Source organism: Antechinus flavipes, chromosome 2 (genome assembly GCF_016432865.1).
Source record: "Antechinus flavipes isolate AdamAnt ecotype Samford, QLD, Australia chromosome 2, AdamAnt_v2, whole genome shotgun sequence".
Classification (NCBI taxonomy): Eukaryota; Metazoa; Chordata; class Mammalia; order Dasyuromorphia; family Dasyuridae; genus Antechinus; species Antechinus flavipes.
In genome coordinates this window covers 684,118,414-684,134,724 of record NC_067399.1, presented here as the reverse complement: position 1 = coordinate 684,134,724, position 16,311 = coordinate 684,118,414, and the positions used below count along the sequence as shown (strand labels likewise).

At 65.1% G+C, this 16,311-nt stretch overlaps 1 protein-coding gene and 1 long non-coding RNA gene across 10 annotated transcripts in view; both read right to left on the bottom strand.

Moving 5' to 3' along the window:
- The window catches only part of INPP5A (inositol polyphosphate-5-phosphatase A), a 166,466-nt gene that overhangs the window by 32,403 nt on the left and 117,752 nt on the right, over positions 1–16,311 (bottom strand). For all 3 annotated transcript variants that reach the window (XM_051982792.1, XM_051982793.1, XM_051982795.1), the window contains exon 9: positions 8,238–8,322. In XM_051982792.1, coding sequence (XP_051838752.1) covers positions 8,238–8,322 — 85 coding nt within the window. The remainder of the gene's footprint in view (positions 1–8,237; positions 8,323–16,311) is intronic.
- On the bottom strand, positions 8,329–15,823 carry LOC127552231 (uncharacterized). Of its 7 annotated transcripts, XR_007951303.1 has the most exons (5): positions 13,085–15,822; positions 12,461–13,045; positions 12,221–12,243; positions 11,971–12,134; positions 8,329–11,931 (listed from the first exon to the last, which is right to left on the bottom strand). It is a non-coding gene; the product is annotated as an uncharacterized LOC127552231 (long non-coding RNA). The 7 variants fall into 7 exon arrangements; XR_007951301.1 differs by having other exon boundaries at positions 8,329–12,134; positions 13,085–15,823; XR_007951307.1 differs by lacking the exon at positions 12,221–12,243 and adding an exon at positions 12,285–12,322 and having other exon boundaries at positions 8,329–12,157; positions 12,717–13,045.

Here is a 16,311-nt window from a genome sequence, read left to right as displayed (position 1 = left end):
CGAGCTTGGACAGTCTGGCCCCACACCCTCACTCCAACCCCAGCTCGCAGGGAGGATTTCCTGTTGCTTTGGCCCACCCAGGAAACGGCAGGGGGAGGGGGGTGGCCAGGGCCCAGTGGCCTGGGAAGCCTCCACTTGAGACCTGAGCAGTCCTTCCAGGGACATCCCAAGAAACAAGCTGGGTCTGGTTTCCATAGAGCACGCAGGCTCTTCCCAAACCTTCCCCGAGAGGACCAGAAAAGGGGGGGTGGGGGGGGGGGGAGAGGAGGAATGGCTTTTTCCCAGCTGACCCTGCAATGAGCACAATCACCTTAAAAAGAACCTGGCCAGGGCAGCGGGAGGGGGGGTGGGATGGGGGGTGGGTGGGAAGGGAATAGGCGGCTCATGGGTGTGGCCGGCCTGGGTCCTCATCAGCAGTCCTCCCATCCCCCAATGCACTCACTTCAGGAGAACATCCCATTAAATTAATTAAGATCCTCCATCCACCTGCTCCCCCAGCTCCCGCTTCTGCCGCTGGCCCGGGTCCTCTTGCCAAAGGCAGCGGGAATCCTTGGCGAGTGCCCACTTGTTGCCCGGGCCACAGGACCTGGGCCGAGTGGCCAGTCCGCCTCTGCAGGGGGAGAGCCGGCTCCCGGCTCCGGCAGCCCCCACGGCCCCGCTCCCCGGGAGCCCCCTCCCCACCCCCCAGGCCGCGCTGACCGCGGCCTCCGAGTGGCTCCCGCCTTCCCCAGCGGCTCGTGGTCCCCGGGAGATCCGGGCCGGAGGGTGGCTGGGTGGGCTCCCAAATACACTCCACCAATTTTTCATGCCCATCCCTCTAAATGTGACCCTGCTCCGAGCTTTTATGCCCCTGACAACTTCACGCAGGAAAACATGCAGCCCCTGTGATAGCATGAAATCGGGAACAAAGGCCGGGGGAGACAAAGGCCGGCGGGGCGGGATGCCGCGGGCCGCCCGGTCCCGGCCCCAAACAGATGTTCGCGCTCGGGCCGACTCCTGAACAAGCTCAAAGGCCGGCCTTGTAAAAGACGGGGGCCTGAAAGCCCGGATGGGAAAGAAAGGGGCCCGGCCTGTCAGCCATAAATCTCCGCAAAGAAAACTCGCGCCTCATGAATGTCAATGAGGCGGCAGCGCCCAGTGTGCAGGGCCGTGCCCCTTGCTGCTGGCCCTCATTTCCGGCACTCACTTGTTTGCTTCCTCAACCCATCCCCCAGGAGCGGATCCCCCCAGGAGCAGATCCCCCCAGGAGCAGATCTCCCCAGGAGCAGATCCCCCTTAGGAGCCAATCCCCACCAGGAGCAGATCCCCCCAGGAGCAGATCCCCCCAGGAGTAGATCCCCCCAGGAGCAGATCCCCCCAGGAGCAGATCCCCCTTAGGAGCCGATCCCCACCAGGAGCTCATTCCCTCCAGCCCCCCACGAGCTCATCCCCCTCTCAGGAGGTGGCCTTTATGGCCCAAAGGCAGTTCCTCAAATCCCCGGGAGCCTTGAAAAGAATCCCTTAGCCCAGGAAATCTCCCTGCCCCGAGCCGGGCCCAGCAGCTCCACCTTCCCACCCGCCTCATTTCAGAACCAAAGGGGCCGGAGAGCGCCGGCTCAGCCAGCAGCACAAAGGGGACCCAGGGAGCCTTTGTGAGGAGCCTCCTGGGCCAGGGGCTGGCCACGCTCCAGTGCCCCAGGCCCAGCACGCGGGGGGGGGGAGGTGCCCCCCCCCCAGGTGAGCGCACCCTCAGCTCCTGCCCCGTCACTGAGCCGTCCATCCATCAGGAGATGGGCACTGGAGGCCCCTCCCTCCCCAGCCCCTCGGGGTGCTCCCTGGGGGGAGGGACAAGTGTGGGATCCACTGGAAGGAGGAGCTTCATTTTAAGCCAAAGGGCAGGGAACCCCCAAGCAACGGGAAGAGATGGCAGGTCAGGCCGTCTCCCCGCTGGCCCCAGGGCCTCCGAGCCGCCTGCTTCCGCTGGCAGAGTGGGGCAAGGAGTGCTGACCCACGAGGGCAGCAAGGTTTCCACTTGGGCCAGTCACCCTGCAGCCAGCACACACCGGCCCAGGCACCTCCTCCAGGACAAGGCTAAACACTCCTCCCTTCCTGCTAAAAGTCTGATGGGTTCAGGACCCCCGGGCCCCCTCCCAGACCTCGTTATCCAGAAAGCGGCTCCCGAGCACCCAACTGTTCCGAGGGCCTGGGAACGTCCCGGCCCAAACTGAGCCACGGCCATGGAGGAGCCCTGCCTAACGCTGAAGGGGGCCCGGGCCCGGCTGCTGCTGGGGCTCAGGGCCTGTCTGCCTCCTGTGAGGGGACTCGGAAAGGGTCCGTTTCTGCTCATCAGGTGCCCGGCACCCCCTCCCCTGCCCAGCGCCTCCTCCCCTGCCCGGTGCCCCCTCCCCTGCCCGGTGCCCCCTCCCCTGCCTGGTGCCCCCTCCCCTGCCCGGCGCCTCCTCCCCTGCCTGGCGCCCCCTTCCCTGCCTGGTGCCCCCTCCCCTGCCTGGTGCCCCCTCCCCTGCCCGGTGCCCCCTCCCCTGCCCGGCGCCCCCTCCCCTGCCCGGTGCCCCCTCCCCTGCCCAGCGCCTCCTCCCCTGCCCGGTGCCCCCTCCCCTGCCCGGCGCCCCCTCCCCTGCCTGGTGCCCCCTCCCCTGCCAGCATCCCAAGGACTGCTCCCCAAACACAGACTTCCATGGCAAAACCTTCCAGTTCCACCAGCAGGACCAGCTAAGTGTCAGGCTCCCCAAGGAAAGAAGGCAGAGATGGGCCGGGGGCTCCAATTCTGAGGGTCGGGAGAGTCCGGTGGGGGCCACCATAAGGTGGAAGGGAGGGCAGCCCCCTCCCCACATGACAACCCTTTACACAGTAGGCGCTTGTTCACGTGACTCTTAGGGACCCCATGCAGAGCTACTGCAGGGCTTGGCCATGTTCTTCTCCAGGCCATTTTACAGCTGAGGAAACTGAGGCTGACAGGGTCCCGTGCCCGGGGTCACCCAGCCAGTGAGCGCCTGAGGCCAGATCTGAACTCGGGAAGACGCGGTTCCCGGGCACGAGGAGCGGAGGAGACGGTGCGTTCGGGAGGAAGGGAAGGGGCCGAGTCTGCCACAGACGCCGGCCCTCACGGAAGGCCAGCAGGCTGACCAGAGGGCAGCGTCACTTCCCGACCAGGATGGCCGCCTTGCCGAGGCGCCTGGGATGTGGGCAAGAGACGCCAGGTGGAGGCGAGTTCTGGCGGGGCCATTGGAGGGCCCAGGGAAGCCTGTCCCTGGCTGCCTGGCCACAGGACAGCTGTCTCTGCTACAGCCCCCCGGGATCATGGATCACCGCGAGCAGCCCGGCACGGACGGCCATCAATAAAAGCAATCTGGGGGTTGGGAGATGGAGCCATTTCCATAAAAGCCTCATCCATCCCACCCCCACGAGGCAGAGCCGCCCCGCGGCTGCCCGAGCTCCCCCTTCCCCACCCTCCCAGGAAGTTGGCCAGCCCGGCCCCGCCGCGTCCCTCGTCCCCGCGCCCGGGGCCCTGCGGGCCCGTCTCTCGTCCCCGGGGCCCCGGCCCGAGCGGGGAGCGCGAGCCCAGACTGCGGGGGCTCCTGAGGGGCTGACATCACTGCAGCCATTATCCCGGCCCACAAAGGAGCTCTTGTGCTCAAGCTGCTGGGACGGACGCAGGGCCACAGTCAATGAAAAGACACCATTATGAGGAGATGTTTATGTCAGGCTCGGTAACAAATCGGCCTTCTCGCCTCTGGGTTGTTAACTGTGGCTCCAAAAAACAACATGTGATCCAGACTCCGGGCTCCTCCTGCAAGACCCTGGGCAGGTGGCGTGGGATCTGGGGCCGAGCGGGATCTGGGGCCGAGTGGGATCTGGGGCCGAGAGGGATCTGGGGCCGAGCGGGATCTGGGGCCGAGCGGGATCTGGGGCCGAGCGGGATCTGGGGCCGAGCGGGATCTGGGGCCGAGAGGGATCTGGGGCCGAGCGGGATCTGGGGCCGAGAGGGATCTGGGGCTGAGAGGGATCTGGGGCCGAGCGGGATCTGGGGCCGAGCGGGATCTGGGGCTGAGAGGGATCTGGGGCCGAGCGGGATCTGGGGCCGAGCGGGATCTGGGGCGGGGCCCACTGCTTCCACCTGGGAGCCCCAGGGGCCCGAGCCTGGCTTTGAGGGGCCTGGATGCCGGGGCAGGGGCAGGAGGGGGCGGCCGCACGGCGAGCCTTCTGGACAGAGCTGTGAGCGGCAGGCTCAGCGCCTCCCATCGAGCTTGCCCTGGCCCCTGCAGGGACCGCGGGGCACAAGCAGCCTCCGTCTCTGCCCCGGGGCAGTGCCAGTCCTTGCCCGCCAGTAGAGACACCCGCGCGGCCTCCTCCCACGCTGGCTCTGCTCCTCGGCCGGCCGCAAGGGCCCCTCCTCGAGGCTTCCGCCCGCGCTAACCCGTGGCCCAGCCCTCGTGACTTAGCCCTGTTGTCCCTCCGAAAGGTTCTGCCTGGCCGTCGGGCCAGCTCTCTGCCCTGGGTCCTCCCAGCCTGCTGGGGGGACAGCCAAAGGGAGCCCTGGGCCTCCACTGCCAACCAGCTCCCAAAGCCCCTCTGCCATCGCGTCTGTCCTTTGCCCCCAGGCTCCGGGGGAGAAATCCTAGTCCTGTCTGCCGGGAGCCCACGGGGTCCTCCCTCCGGCACCTCTGGGGCCCCTGCTGAGCCCCCCTGGGTTCTGCCGGACCCCCAGCCTTTCTTCGCCGCCAAGGGAAGGAGATGGCCAGGATAGGGGTCGTCCCCTCCCGACCTGCCCTTGGGTCAATGGGAGGTAGCGCCAGGGGAGAGGGGGGGTGGCGGCCGGAGCCCCGCCTGCGGTCAGGAAGCCCTGAGGCTGCCCCTCATTGATGGGTGCTCCTGGGAGCAGCTGCGGCCCCTCACCGGGCCTGCCGGGGGTGGGGGCCCATCGGACCCCCCCACAGCCCCTCGCCCTGCATCTTCTCTGCCCCTCTGGGATTTCCACCCGCCCTCCCCGGTCTGTTCCCCTCCCCATGCTGAGCGTGTCCCGTTCTCTCCCGGCGTCCCCCTCACTCCCCGCTGCCTCCTCCCTGCAGATTCCTCAGCCTGACAGTCAAGGCCTTCCTAGGGCCACCAACTGCCTTGGGGGCAGCATCTGGCACTCGGCCCCTCCCCCTGTTCCAAAGCTGGCTCCTGGGGGAGGGGCTCTTCCCCAAACTCCCAGGCCCTGTCCCCAGGCCCCGCCCCGAACCCGCCTCCTGCCCCAGCGGACACGGCTGCCTTGGGATGCCAAGTACCTGAGTGAGAGGTGGGGGAGGGGAAAAGAGGAGGAGGAGGGGACAGGAGGGAAGAAGAGAGGAGAGAAAGGGGAGGGAAAAGAAGGGGAGAAGAAAAGGGGGAAGGGGAGGAGAGAGCGGAGGAGAGAGGGGGAGGGGAGAGGAAAGAAGGGGAGGAGAGAGCGGAGGAGAGAGGGGGAGGGGAAAGGAAAGAAGGGGAGGAGAGAGCGGAGGAGAGGGGGAGGGGAGAGGAAGAGTGGGGGCGGGGCGGAGGAGAGAGGAGACGCCCCTGGGAACCGCAGGAGGCCCAGCCCGAGGGCCCAGGGGCGTCCCTCCCGGCACCCCCGCCCCCTCGGCCGCTTTGGAGGTTCGGGGCGGCCCGGCTGGCGCGCGTCCCGCCCGCTGTCAGTAGGTGATGAATGGCAGGTGGGGCCGGGCTCGCGCCGCGCGGTGCCGGGGGCCGCTGGTACGGCCGGCACTCTTTGTCACCAGCTGAGCCTCCCAGCTGGCCGGGCAGTGGCGGCGCGCGGCCCCCCGCCCATAGGCTGCGCCCGAGCCGGGGCCGGCCGCGCGGACCTATCAGAGCGCGCCACAGAATCGCCTTTAATTTGCGGGCGTTTTAATTCCGGGCCCAGTTGCGCCCAGTGGGGGCCGCGTCCCGCGCTCCCTCTGCATCTGGGATGGGGGCTGCTGACCCCCGCCCGCCTCGGCTTCTACACACGGGGAGCCCCCCAAGGGGGGAGGGTGCGGGAGACCCTGGGGCGGCCGGAGGCTCAGCTGCCCCGAGGAAAGGCCCGGCTTTCATTCACTAGGGCCCGGGGACCCGGCTCCTTAGTTGGGAAGCTGGGATTAATTAACCTCCGGGGATCTTGGCGGCCCCGGCCCGGGACGTCAGCGCAGCAGCGGAGGTGGCGGCCATGGAGCCCCCGAGGCACCCCCCCCCCCCGGCCCCGGGGCACCCTCCGCTCCCCCCCCCCCCCCCCCCGCCCATGGCGCAGGGGAAGCTGAGCTCCCGGTGGAGCCTCACTATGGGCCTCCCTTGGAGACTCATCAGCTCCCTGCAGATGGCCCAGACCGAGACCCCCACCCAGCTCCCCGGGGGCCCCGAGTATCCCAGAGGCTGCCGGCCTCTCCTGGGGCTTCCCCAAAGGAACCTCCCGTCCCATCTCTGCCAGCGTCTCCCCCACAACTCGGGCTCACCCCAGAGCCCCACCCCCAGATCCCCCCCTGTCCACCCCAGGCCCCCGGTGCTCCGAGCCCTGCCTCCGGCTCCCCCGCCCCCAGCCACAAATGGCTTCTTGGCTGCCCGACCCCAAGGGGCTCTTCTCTGCTCCGGGGAGGCAGGGCCTGTCCCCCCCCCTTGGAGCCCCTCCCGTTCCCTGAGGCGGCTCTTCCTGCTCTGCCCTCCTGCCGGGGCCTTAGACCACCAGGGCGGGGGTTCTGCCTGCGCCTGCATCGCCTCCCCAGGCCGGAGGCTCTTGGGGACTGCAGAGTTCTTCCTTGGGCCACCCCTGAGCCAAACCGGCCTGGGGAGGGGGTCGCGGGAGGGTCTCGGGGAGAAGGGCCCTGAAAGGCAGAACCAGCAGCCCTGGGTGAGAGGGTCCCTCTTGGAGGGAGCCGGGGCGCTGCCCGCACGGGGGAGAGGGGGGGCAGGGCAGGGCAAGGGACCTCAGAGGGAGGTCTGGAAGCCCCTGGATCTCCACCTGACCCCAGCTGTTTTCTGGGGCCGATGAGAAGGAAATGGCGGTGGCTGAAGCCTAGAAAGGTCTGCCCGCCTCTGGGATGAGGGAGGGGCTCCCCCATGCTGGGGCTCAGGCTAATGGGGGGCAGCCTGTCTACACCGCCCTGGCCCTTGTCAGGGAATCTTCCAGGGGCAAAGACCCCAGCCCTAGGAAGAGGAAGGCAGGAAGCGTTCTCACTGGCGCCGGGGGTTCCCTGCCACAGCCCAGTCGGGCCTAAGACACGGTCCAGAGACTGATGGGGCAGGGCCGGGGGGGCGCTCATAACCCTCACGCATCCCACCTATGAGCTGGGGAGCCTGTCAAGTGGGGGAGAAGCCTCCTGCCACCCTCAGAGGGACTGATAGCCAAGGGAGGCTGGAAACTCCTGAGGCAAAGGGCCCGGAGCTGCTGCCCGCAGAGCCTGGAGCCCCGGGGCGGGGGGAGACTCTCCTGGTGACGCTCTCACCCCCAGCCAGTGAGGGTCAGGGCAGGGCTCGAACCCCAGCCGTGACTGAGGCAGGACCAGCTGGCCACGCCCATGCCCTTCCATCCTGCGCCCCGATCCTCCTCGCCCTTGTGGGCCCAGGGGAAAGCCCACTCCCGGACCTTGCCTAGGGGCTCCGCAACAACCCCTGGGAGGGATGGAGGCCCTGGCTGGGGGGGGGCAAACGTGATATCGCGCACTGGGGCTGGGGTCCTCTCAGCGGGCCCAGGGGGGGAGGGGGGCACAGCGCCCGCAGCCCCTCTGCACACCAGAGGAGCGTGAGCGGCGTCACTATCTGTGTCTCATCTCTGTCTGTCTCCCCTCCCTGTCTCTGTCTCTCCCCTCCCTGTCTCTGTCTCTCCCCTCCCTGTCTCTTGTCTCTCCCCTCCCTGTCTCTTGTCTCTCCCCTCCCTGTCTCTGTGTCTCTCTCAGACCCACACACATGTGAGGAAGTCAATGATGATCGGTTCTTTCCAAGGCAACGGCCCCGTCCCTGCAGCGGCCATTTCTAGGGCCTCAGAATCCCCCCCCCCAGCAGACTGTGCCCCCGGGACAACCGCCGAGAAGCCCTGACGACCCAGGAAAGCCCCTCGCCCACGGCAGACGCCCAGCAAGAACCAAGCAACATCTTAGTACGCTGAGGCAGTGGCAGCCCCCGAATCCCCCCGAATTCCCCCCGCCACTCAGAGCACGCGCTGCACCCCCCTGAGCCCCCCCTGAGCCCCCCGAATTCCCCCCGCCGCTCAGGGCACGCGCTGCACCCCCCACCCCAGCAGGGAAGCCCACCTCAACCACGGAGCGGGAGTCCAATCGGAAGTTGAAGTCTCCGAAGACGAAGTACGCCACCTTCTCAAACCGCTGGTCGATGATTCTGGAAGAGAAGAGAGCTCCGTTACCCACGTGGGGCCCACGGCGCGGCGGGCCCGTGCTGGGTCGAGGCGAGAGACCGTGGCCCGGTGGCCGGGAGGAAGCTGGGCCCCCTTCGGTGGGCTCGGAGCCGCTGGGCCAGCCCGGGCCAGGCCGGTGTCCCCACGAGTCCGGGGCACCTGTTGGGGGAGGGGGAGGGTCTGGGGCCCTTCTGGCAGAGAGAAGCCCCGCCCAGGCAGAGGGGGACCCCTCCTCAGGCCCGGGTGGTTCCGGGCCCGTCAGGCCTTGTTCAGAGCCCCTGCTGCTGCCCCACGGGAGGCGCTCTCGGGACCCCGAGCTCCCCCGCCCACCCCCAGGGGCCCATGGGTTCAGGGGCGCTCTGCACAAATGGGATCCCCACAGCCCAAAAACCATGAGAAATCGCACACCAGTTTCTCCCGCAATAGGGAGAAGGGCAGCCAGCGGCCTTGCTCCGCTCTGCCCGGCCTCCGGGGCTGCTCCAGCTCTGCCCGGCGGGCACGGAGACCCAACCCGGAGGGGGGGTCGGAGACGGGCGCTTCCCAGAGGGGTCAGGGCCGACTGCAAGCAGGGGCACCCGGGGGCCCTCTGTGCTGGGCCATGGCCTGGGAGGAGCCGGGGGCACCTCGGACACGGCCCGGCCGGGCCCACGTGCGGCGCTCGTGCGGGGGAGCCTCGGCGGGCGGGCCCGACCCAGTCCCGCGGGCGCTTTGTAGCGGATGGGCCGCATTATCCCGCTAATAGCCGTGCCTAATGCGGCCGCCGGCGGGTTTTGTGCCGAGCCGAGGCGGCGGCAGCGGGTCAGGAGGGAACCTTGTGTTTACACGCTGACTTCCCGGGGCCTTCGGTGTGAGCGTTGCCTCGGGAGCGCAGGCGTTGAGGGGATGGGACAATCGGCCGCGGGAGCTGGCGCTGAATGGCCGGCGGTGGGAGGTCCGGCCGGCCCGGCCCCCCGCGGGGCTCCCTGTTGGCCCCGGCCTCCCCGCTCATTCAGGCCGACCGTGACAGTGTCACCGACATTCCCACACAAAGACAAAGTTCCGAGCTCAGTCTATAAACATGCTTCCCGGGCCCATTCATCCCGACTCGAGGCTCCTGAAAAGGCCGTTTTTCCCTTTAAAAACAAAACAAAACAAAGCCCACCCCCCTCCCTCCCTCTGTCAGGCTGCTGAATGGGGAAGGCGAGGGGGGTGGGGCCGGCCCGGGCTCCTCCTGGCTGGGCCCGCTCGGTGTCCGGCCCCCGCCTGCCCCGCTTGGAGCTTCCCCGGGAGATTCCGGCCCCGCTCACGCGGGCGAGGGGCTCCCTGGGTCTGCGGTCCGGACTCTGGCCCCCCGGCATTTTCTGCAGTCACGGGAGCCGAGACAATGAAGGCCGCGCCCTGGGAAGCCTGGCCGTGGTGTCCCCCCGCAGCGAGGGGAAGGTTACTGCGGGGACAGGGGTCTCCCAGAGGGGGGGCTCTGCCACGGTTCGCAGCCCCCTGCGTCCACATTTACCCAGCACAGGGAGGCGCGGAGCCAGCGGCCTGGGAGGAGAGGGCCGGGGCCCAGAGCCGAGAGCCGATGACGGGCGGCCAGGGGTGGGGGGCTCCTGCGAGACACCGCCCGCCGGGTCTTGCCCGCTGGGGGAGAAGCTCTGCTGCCCCTCCCCCCGGCAGGGTGTGCCCTGTGGCCAGGCCCCCGCCAGGAAGAACACTCAGGAAAACTCGCCCGGTGACAAGTGGGCCCGGAACGGCCCGATGTAAGCGCCCGCGGGGCGAGGCTCCGACGCCCGAATCCTGTCGTTAAAAGGCTAAACTTCATCATGTTCGGCCGCGCGCTGACAGAACAGCCGGCGACCATCAATAACAGCCAACGATCTCAAAGGTCGGGCGGCAAGATGGAGGCCGTCGTCAGCGCCGCGGCGGTCGCCGGGCCCGGCCCTGCCAGAGCCGCCTCGCTCGCCGCGGTCATTTTTAATTCCACTGTGGTGCTGGGGGGGGGGGGTGTTTTTTAAAATTAATTCCCTTGTCAGGAGCTATTAAGGCTAAAAGAAGGCCCGCATCAATATCATATACCTAATACACAAGAAGAGCCATAAAAATCAATTTTTTAGGCCTTGGAAACTGCCTCGCTCTGGCTTGACGGCTCCGCGACACTGACGGCCGCCTAATGGAATAGGAGCCCGGCCGGTGATGGAAGGACCTGTCAGTGCCTGCGGCAGAGGAGGGGCGGGCGCGGCCCCCGCCTGGGGAAGGGAGGGGCGGCCCGAGGGCTGCGGGCCAGGCCAGGCCCAGGGACCTCCTTCTGGAGCCCTCAGGGGCCCTTGTCCTGAGGCTGAGGCAGAGCAGGGACTCCTAGTGGCTCCCAGGGCCCCTTGTCCTAAAGCCGACGCCCAGGGGCCCGGGGCCCGGTGGCCCTCGCGGAGCCCCAGCCTCGGGTGTCCTCCTGTCTGTGACTGTTCCCTTCTGGACCCTTCACGGTGAGACAGCCCGGGCTCCCGGGCCGGGCGCCCCAGGCCGGGGCTGACTGTACTTCCTGAAGTCGGGGTCTGGGCCCCGCCCCCCAGGTCCAGCAGCCCTCGGCCAGCGGGTCCCTGCAGGTTTCCCCACGTGGCCACGTTGGGTGGGATAAGCGGCGGGGACCCTGTGGGCGAAGCCGTGCCCAAGCGCCCGACGCTGAGAGGTCTCCAAAGACGCTGCCGGAGCCTTCTCCCTGGGGGCAAATTAAGGGGGCGCTCGGGAGACCAGGAGAGCCCCGGGCCGAGCTGGGCCAAGCAGCAGCAGGCCCGGGAACGGTGGGCCCTGAGGGGCCGTCCCTCGGCCTCCAGTCTGGTCCCCGAGGCTGCCCGGCCAGGACCGGCCTCTCGGCCCAGCGCGCTTCCCTGACACTGGCTGGGGGGGGGGGGGGGGGTCTCCCGCACTCTCTGCCTTCTCTTTCCTTAAACTCCCCGTTCTCCATTCCTTCCCGTCCATCCCAAGGACACCAGGAGACACTAAGGGGGAAAGGGGGTGGGGGGGAGGATGATGTCATCTCTCATCTCCCCGTACTGATCATAACCCCATAAAAGATCCAGGGGGCGTCATAGCGGCTGGGGGGGGGGGGAGCCAGAGAGGCGGCGCTCCGGGACCCTGACACGTACGGCGGGGAGAGAAGCCACCGCGACCGACACGGAGAGTGTCCACTGGGCACCACGTTGTTCGCCGACTCCTGCCAGCAGTGCGCTGGCCCAGGCTCCGGACCCCCCCCCCCCCAGTCTCCATCTCTCTCTGTGTCTCTCTCCTATCTCTAACTCTCCCTGTCTCTCCCCATCTGTTTCTGTCTCTCTCTCCCTGTCTCTATCTCTTCATCGCTCTGACTTTTTCTCCGTTTGTTTTTATGTCTCTCTCTGTGTCTCTTTGTCTTTGAATCTCTCCATCCCTGTCTCTGCCTCCCTTTCTTTCCCTATCTCTTTGTCCATTTCTCTGTTTCTGTCTCTGATTCTGTCTCTCAATCTCCCTCTCTCTTTCTCTGTCTCCCCATCTCTCTCTGTCTCTCTCTCTGTGTGTGTATATGTCTCTGTCTCTCTCTCTTGTCCTTCTCTCTCTCTCTTTGTTTCTCTATCTCTGTCTCTTTCTCTCTCTCTCTGTCTTTCTCTGTCTCTCTTTTCTCTCTCCACCTCTCTCTGTCTCCTTCTCTCTGTGTCTCTCTTGTCTCTCTTTTCTCTCCGTCTCTCTTTGTGTCTCTGTCTCTGTGTCTCTCTGTCATTCTCTGTGCATCTGTTTCTCTATTTCTATCTCTCTCTTTTTTCTCTCTCCACCTCTCTCTTTTTTCTCTCTCCACCTCTTTCTTTTTTCTGTCTCCACCTCTTTTTTCTGTCTCCACCTCTCTCTTTTTTCTGTCTCCACCTCTCTTTTTTCTCTCTCCACCTCTCTCTTTTTTCTCTCTCCACCTCTCTCTTTTTCTCTCTCCATCTCTTTTTTCTCTCTCCACCTCTTTTTTCTCTCTCCACCTCTTTTTTCTCTCTCTACCTTTCTCTGTCTCTGTCTCTCTATCTCTCTCTCTGTTTCTCTGTCTGTCTCTCTCTCTCTTTTTTCTCTCTCTCTACCTCTCTCCGTCTGTCTCTGTCTCTGTGTCTATCTCTCTGTTTCTCTCTTTTTTCTCTCCACCTCTCTCTGTTTTCTCTCTCTCTTTTTTCTCTCTCTACCTCTCTCCGTCTGAATCTGTCTCTGTGTCTATCTCTGTTTCTCTGTCTCTCTCTTTTTTCTCTCTCCACCTCTCCTTCTCTCTCTTTTTTCTCTCTCCATCTCTCTTTTTTCTCTCTCCACCTCTTTTTTCTCTCTCCATCTCTCTTTTTTCTCTCTCCACCTCTCTTTTTTCTCTCTCCACCTCTTTTTTCTCTCTCCACCTCTCTTTTTTCTCTACCTCTCTCTGTCTCTGTCTCTCTATCTCTCTCTGTTTCTCTGTCTGTCTCTCTCTCTTCCTCTCTCCGTCTGTCTCTGTCTCTCTGTGTCTATCTCTCTGTTTCTCTGTCTGTCTCTCTCTTTTTTTTCTCTCTCCACCTCTCTCTGTTTTCTCTCTCCACCGCTCTCTTTTTTCTCTCTACCTCTCTCTGTGTCTGTCTCTCTCTCTGTGTGTCTATCTCTCTCTTTTTTCTCTCTCTACCTCTCTCCGTCTGAATCTGTCTCTCTGTGTCTATCTCTGTTTCTCTGTCTGTCTCTCTCTTTTTTCTCTCTCCACCTCTCCCTCTCTCTCTATTTTTTTCTCTCCATCTCTCTTTTTTCTCTCTCCACCTCTTTTTTCTCTCTCCATCTCTTTTTCTCTCTCCATCTCTCTCTTTTTTCTCTCTCCACCTCTCTTTTTTCTCTCTCCACCTCTCTCTTTTCTCTCTCCACCTCTCTCTTTTCTCTCTCCACCTCTCTCTTTTTTCTCTCTCCATCTCTCTTTTTTCTATATCTCTCTGTTTCTGTGTCTCTGTCTCTCTCTGTGTCTATCTCTGTTTCTCTCTCTTTTTTCTCTCTCTATCTCTCTCCGTCTGTCTCTGTCTCTCTGTGTCTATCTCTTTGTTTCTCTGTCTGTCTCTCTCTTTTTTCTCTCTCCACCTCTCTCTTTTTTCTCTCTCCACCTCTCTGTTTCTCTTTCCACCTCTCTTTTTTCTCTCTCTACCCCTCTCTCCATCTCTCTGTCTCTCTGTGTGTGCGTCTCTCTCTCTCTCTGTTTCTCTGTCTGTCTCTCTTTTTTCTTTCTCCACCTCTTTTTTCTCTCTCCACCTCTCTGTTTTCTCTCTCCACCTCTCTCTTTTTTCTCTCTCTACCTCTCTCTCCATCTCTCTGTCTCTGTCTCTCTGTCTCTCTCTCTGTTTCTCTGTCTCTCTTTTTTCTCTCTCCACCTCTTTCTCTCTCTCTCCATCTCTGTCTCTCACACTGTCTCTCACACCCACATTCCACGTGAGGCGCCCAGGACGCTGCGGTGACTCTGGGGGCTCCCGGGATGACCCGCATCCTTCGGGCCGAGCTCCCCTTTGCCTGGAGACCGCGGCGCTTTTCTTTAGCCCATTCATCCGCCCGTTCTGGGAAAAGCCCCGAGAGAAGGCCGGGGCCGGAGGGCCCTTTGAGCCGCGCTGACAGCTGACTGATGACCGTCCCCGCGGCGACAAAGGGGAGCTGTGTGGAGGCCGTGCATCACTCGCCGCTCCCTGGGAAACTAATTGCTCCCAATTGTGCGCGGGCACATTATTTTTCTGGTAATCATCCCTTTTGAATGCCCCAAATGGGCATGAAACAGCCCCTTTGAGCGGGCACAAAAGTTAAATGCTCCAATGTTGATCAAATTAACTCCGGCGAGCTGACAAAGGACTATATTTGTGAGAAAACGATGACGGGCACAAAGGGCGCTTCACGCCGGGGGTTCTGCCGGACGCGCCCCCGCCTTGTTTCCAGAGGGGGACGGCGGGACCCCATCATGGGGGGGCCCGTTTCACGGATCTGAACGGCGTGGGGGTTTCAGGAAGTTCCCGGGGCCGGGGCGGGCCCCTTCCTCCTGGGGGACCCCCTCTGGCCGAGGGTCCCGTCCCATTCTGCATTCATCCGTCCTCTGGACCCTAACCCGGAGAGGGCGTGTGCGCACATGCGCGTGTGAGTCTCTGTATGTTGGGGACCACCTTCCCCGTATGGCTCCGAACGCCCCCCTCCCTCAGAGGGCCAGGCCGGCGCCCCCTTGCCCGTCCAGCTGTGGCCTAAGCTCAGGGGCCCGGGCTGACCACACCGGAGATCGGCTCCCTTCCTCCTCTTGTCTGTGCTGAGCAGGGAGGGGGATAGGTGGGGGTGGGGCCATGATGGGGAGTAAAGTAGGGGGAGTGTGATGAGGGGCTGTGGCGAGGGGGGGGGAGGGGGAGTTGTGATGAGGGGCTGTGGCGAGGTGGCAATAGTAGGGGGAGCTGTGAGGGAGCTGTGCTGGGGGGCCGGAGCCGCCCGGCCGCTGGGGAGCCAGAAGGAGCTCGGGGCCGGTCTGCGCGGCAGGGCCCGGGCCGTCCCCTCCGGGCCGGCCTCCCTCTCCCGTCACTCGGGCACAATGGCCCGCGGTTCCCAAAGCCTCTGAATGGGGACACTGTTGGTGGCGGCGTCAAAGGGCCTCCTCGGCATTGTCCTCCCCCATCAGCCGAGCAGAAAAGCCCCCGTGGTGGCTGCTGAAAGGGGCTGCCCATTATTCACGGCGCCTGCGACGCCCCCTTTGTGCTCGCAGCCCGCGCTGCGCTCCGGGGGTCGCCGGCTCCGGCCGGCTGAGCTCTCAAAGGGCCAATTCAGGGGAATGCAAAGCCCCAGCTCGCGTCCGCGAGCCCGCGCCCCTCTCGCCGGGGGTCACATTGAATGATACGGCCCCACAGCGAGCGCTCCCCGCGGCGTCGTGGGGGGTCTGGCCAGGCGCTCAGAGCTCGCACGCCTCCTCCTCGGGGCCGCCGGGAAGAAGCGTGGGGGGGGGGGCAGCATGGAGGCGGGATCCGCTCCCCACCCCGGCATTCTGCGCAGAGACCCCTCCCGGGCCAGAGAGAGTGCCCCCCCATGGGGGCTTTCTTTTGCCAGAAGACAGTCTGGACCAGGAAAGTGGAGCCAAATGGCCCCCAGGAGGAGAGAAAGGAGGGCCCCCCCAATTCGGGACCCTCCAAAGCAGCCCTCAGAGCCGGCGGGCGCGGCCACGGTCTCCCAGTGCGCCGCCTCCCTGTGCCAGGCTCCGCTGCGGCTCCGGCCCTGGGAAGACTCCACCCGCCCACCGACAGGCAGCAGAGGGGAGTGGGAGGCCGGCCATGAACAGGGAGGGACCCAGGGAAACGAGGGGAGTGGGGGGGCTGACTCAGTGTCCAGGGTCTGCGGGGTCAGAGAAGGAAGGGAGAGGACACTTCCCATCCAGACTGGCTGCTTAAGGGGATTGCTCCTCCCCCACCTGCTGCCACAGCGGGGGAGGGGGGCTTCCTCCACCAGGGATGCCCCTGCCCCTCCCCCCTTATTACAGCAGCTCTCCCCATACCAGGGAAGCCCCTCCCCCTTACCACAGCAATGCCCCCCATTCCAGGCCGCCCCTGCGCCTCCCTGTGTCCCCCAGGCCGGGACCAGCCCCTTTCCCCTCCCCCGCCAGCCTCCTCCCCGCCCCTCCTCCTCCCCTTCACAGGGCGCTGAGCCCCAGGCTGGCAGGGAGGCTGCAGCTGAATTGCTGGCCTGGGGCTGGGGGCGGCCTGCCCATCAGTGTCCCCCAGGTCGGGCAGGACAAGGGGGGGCTCAGCCAAAGGGACCCAGGGCGAGAGGAGGAGGGCTCTCTGGGCAGGGGGCCTGGCTGGGACAGTGGGCCCTGAGGGGGGCGGGGGGGGGGGCTGGCTCCCAGAGTCCTGCTGCTGGGTCACTCGCCCGGCCCGGCAAGTTGGCTCCAGATCAGGGCGGTCACTCTGGGGGAGGGGGGCCGGGATCCGCTCTGAGGGAGAAGGATGCAAGGGGGAGGGGCCACGGGCCCTCAGAGGCTCTCGGCTGCTCCC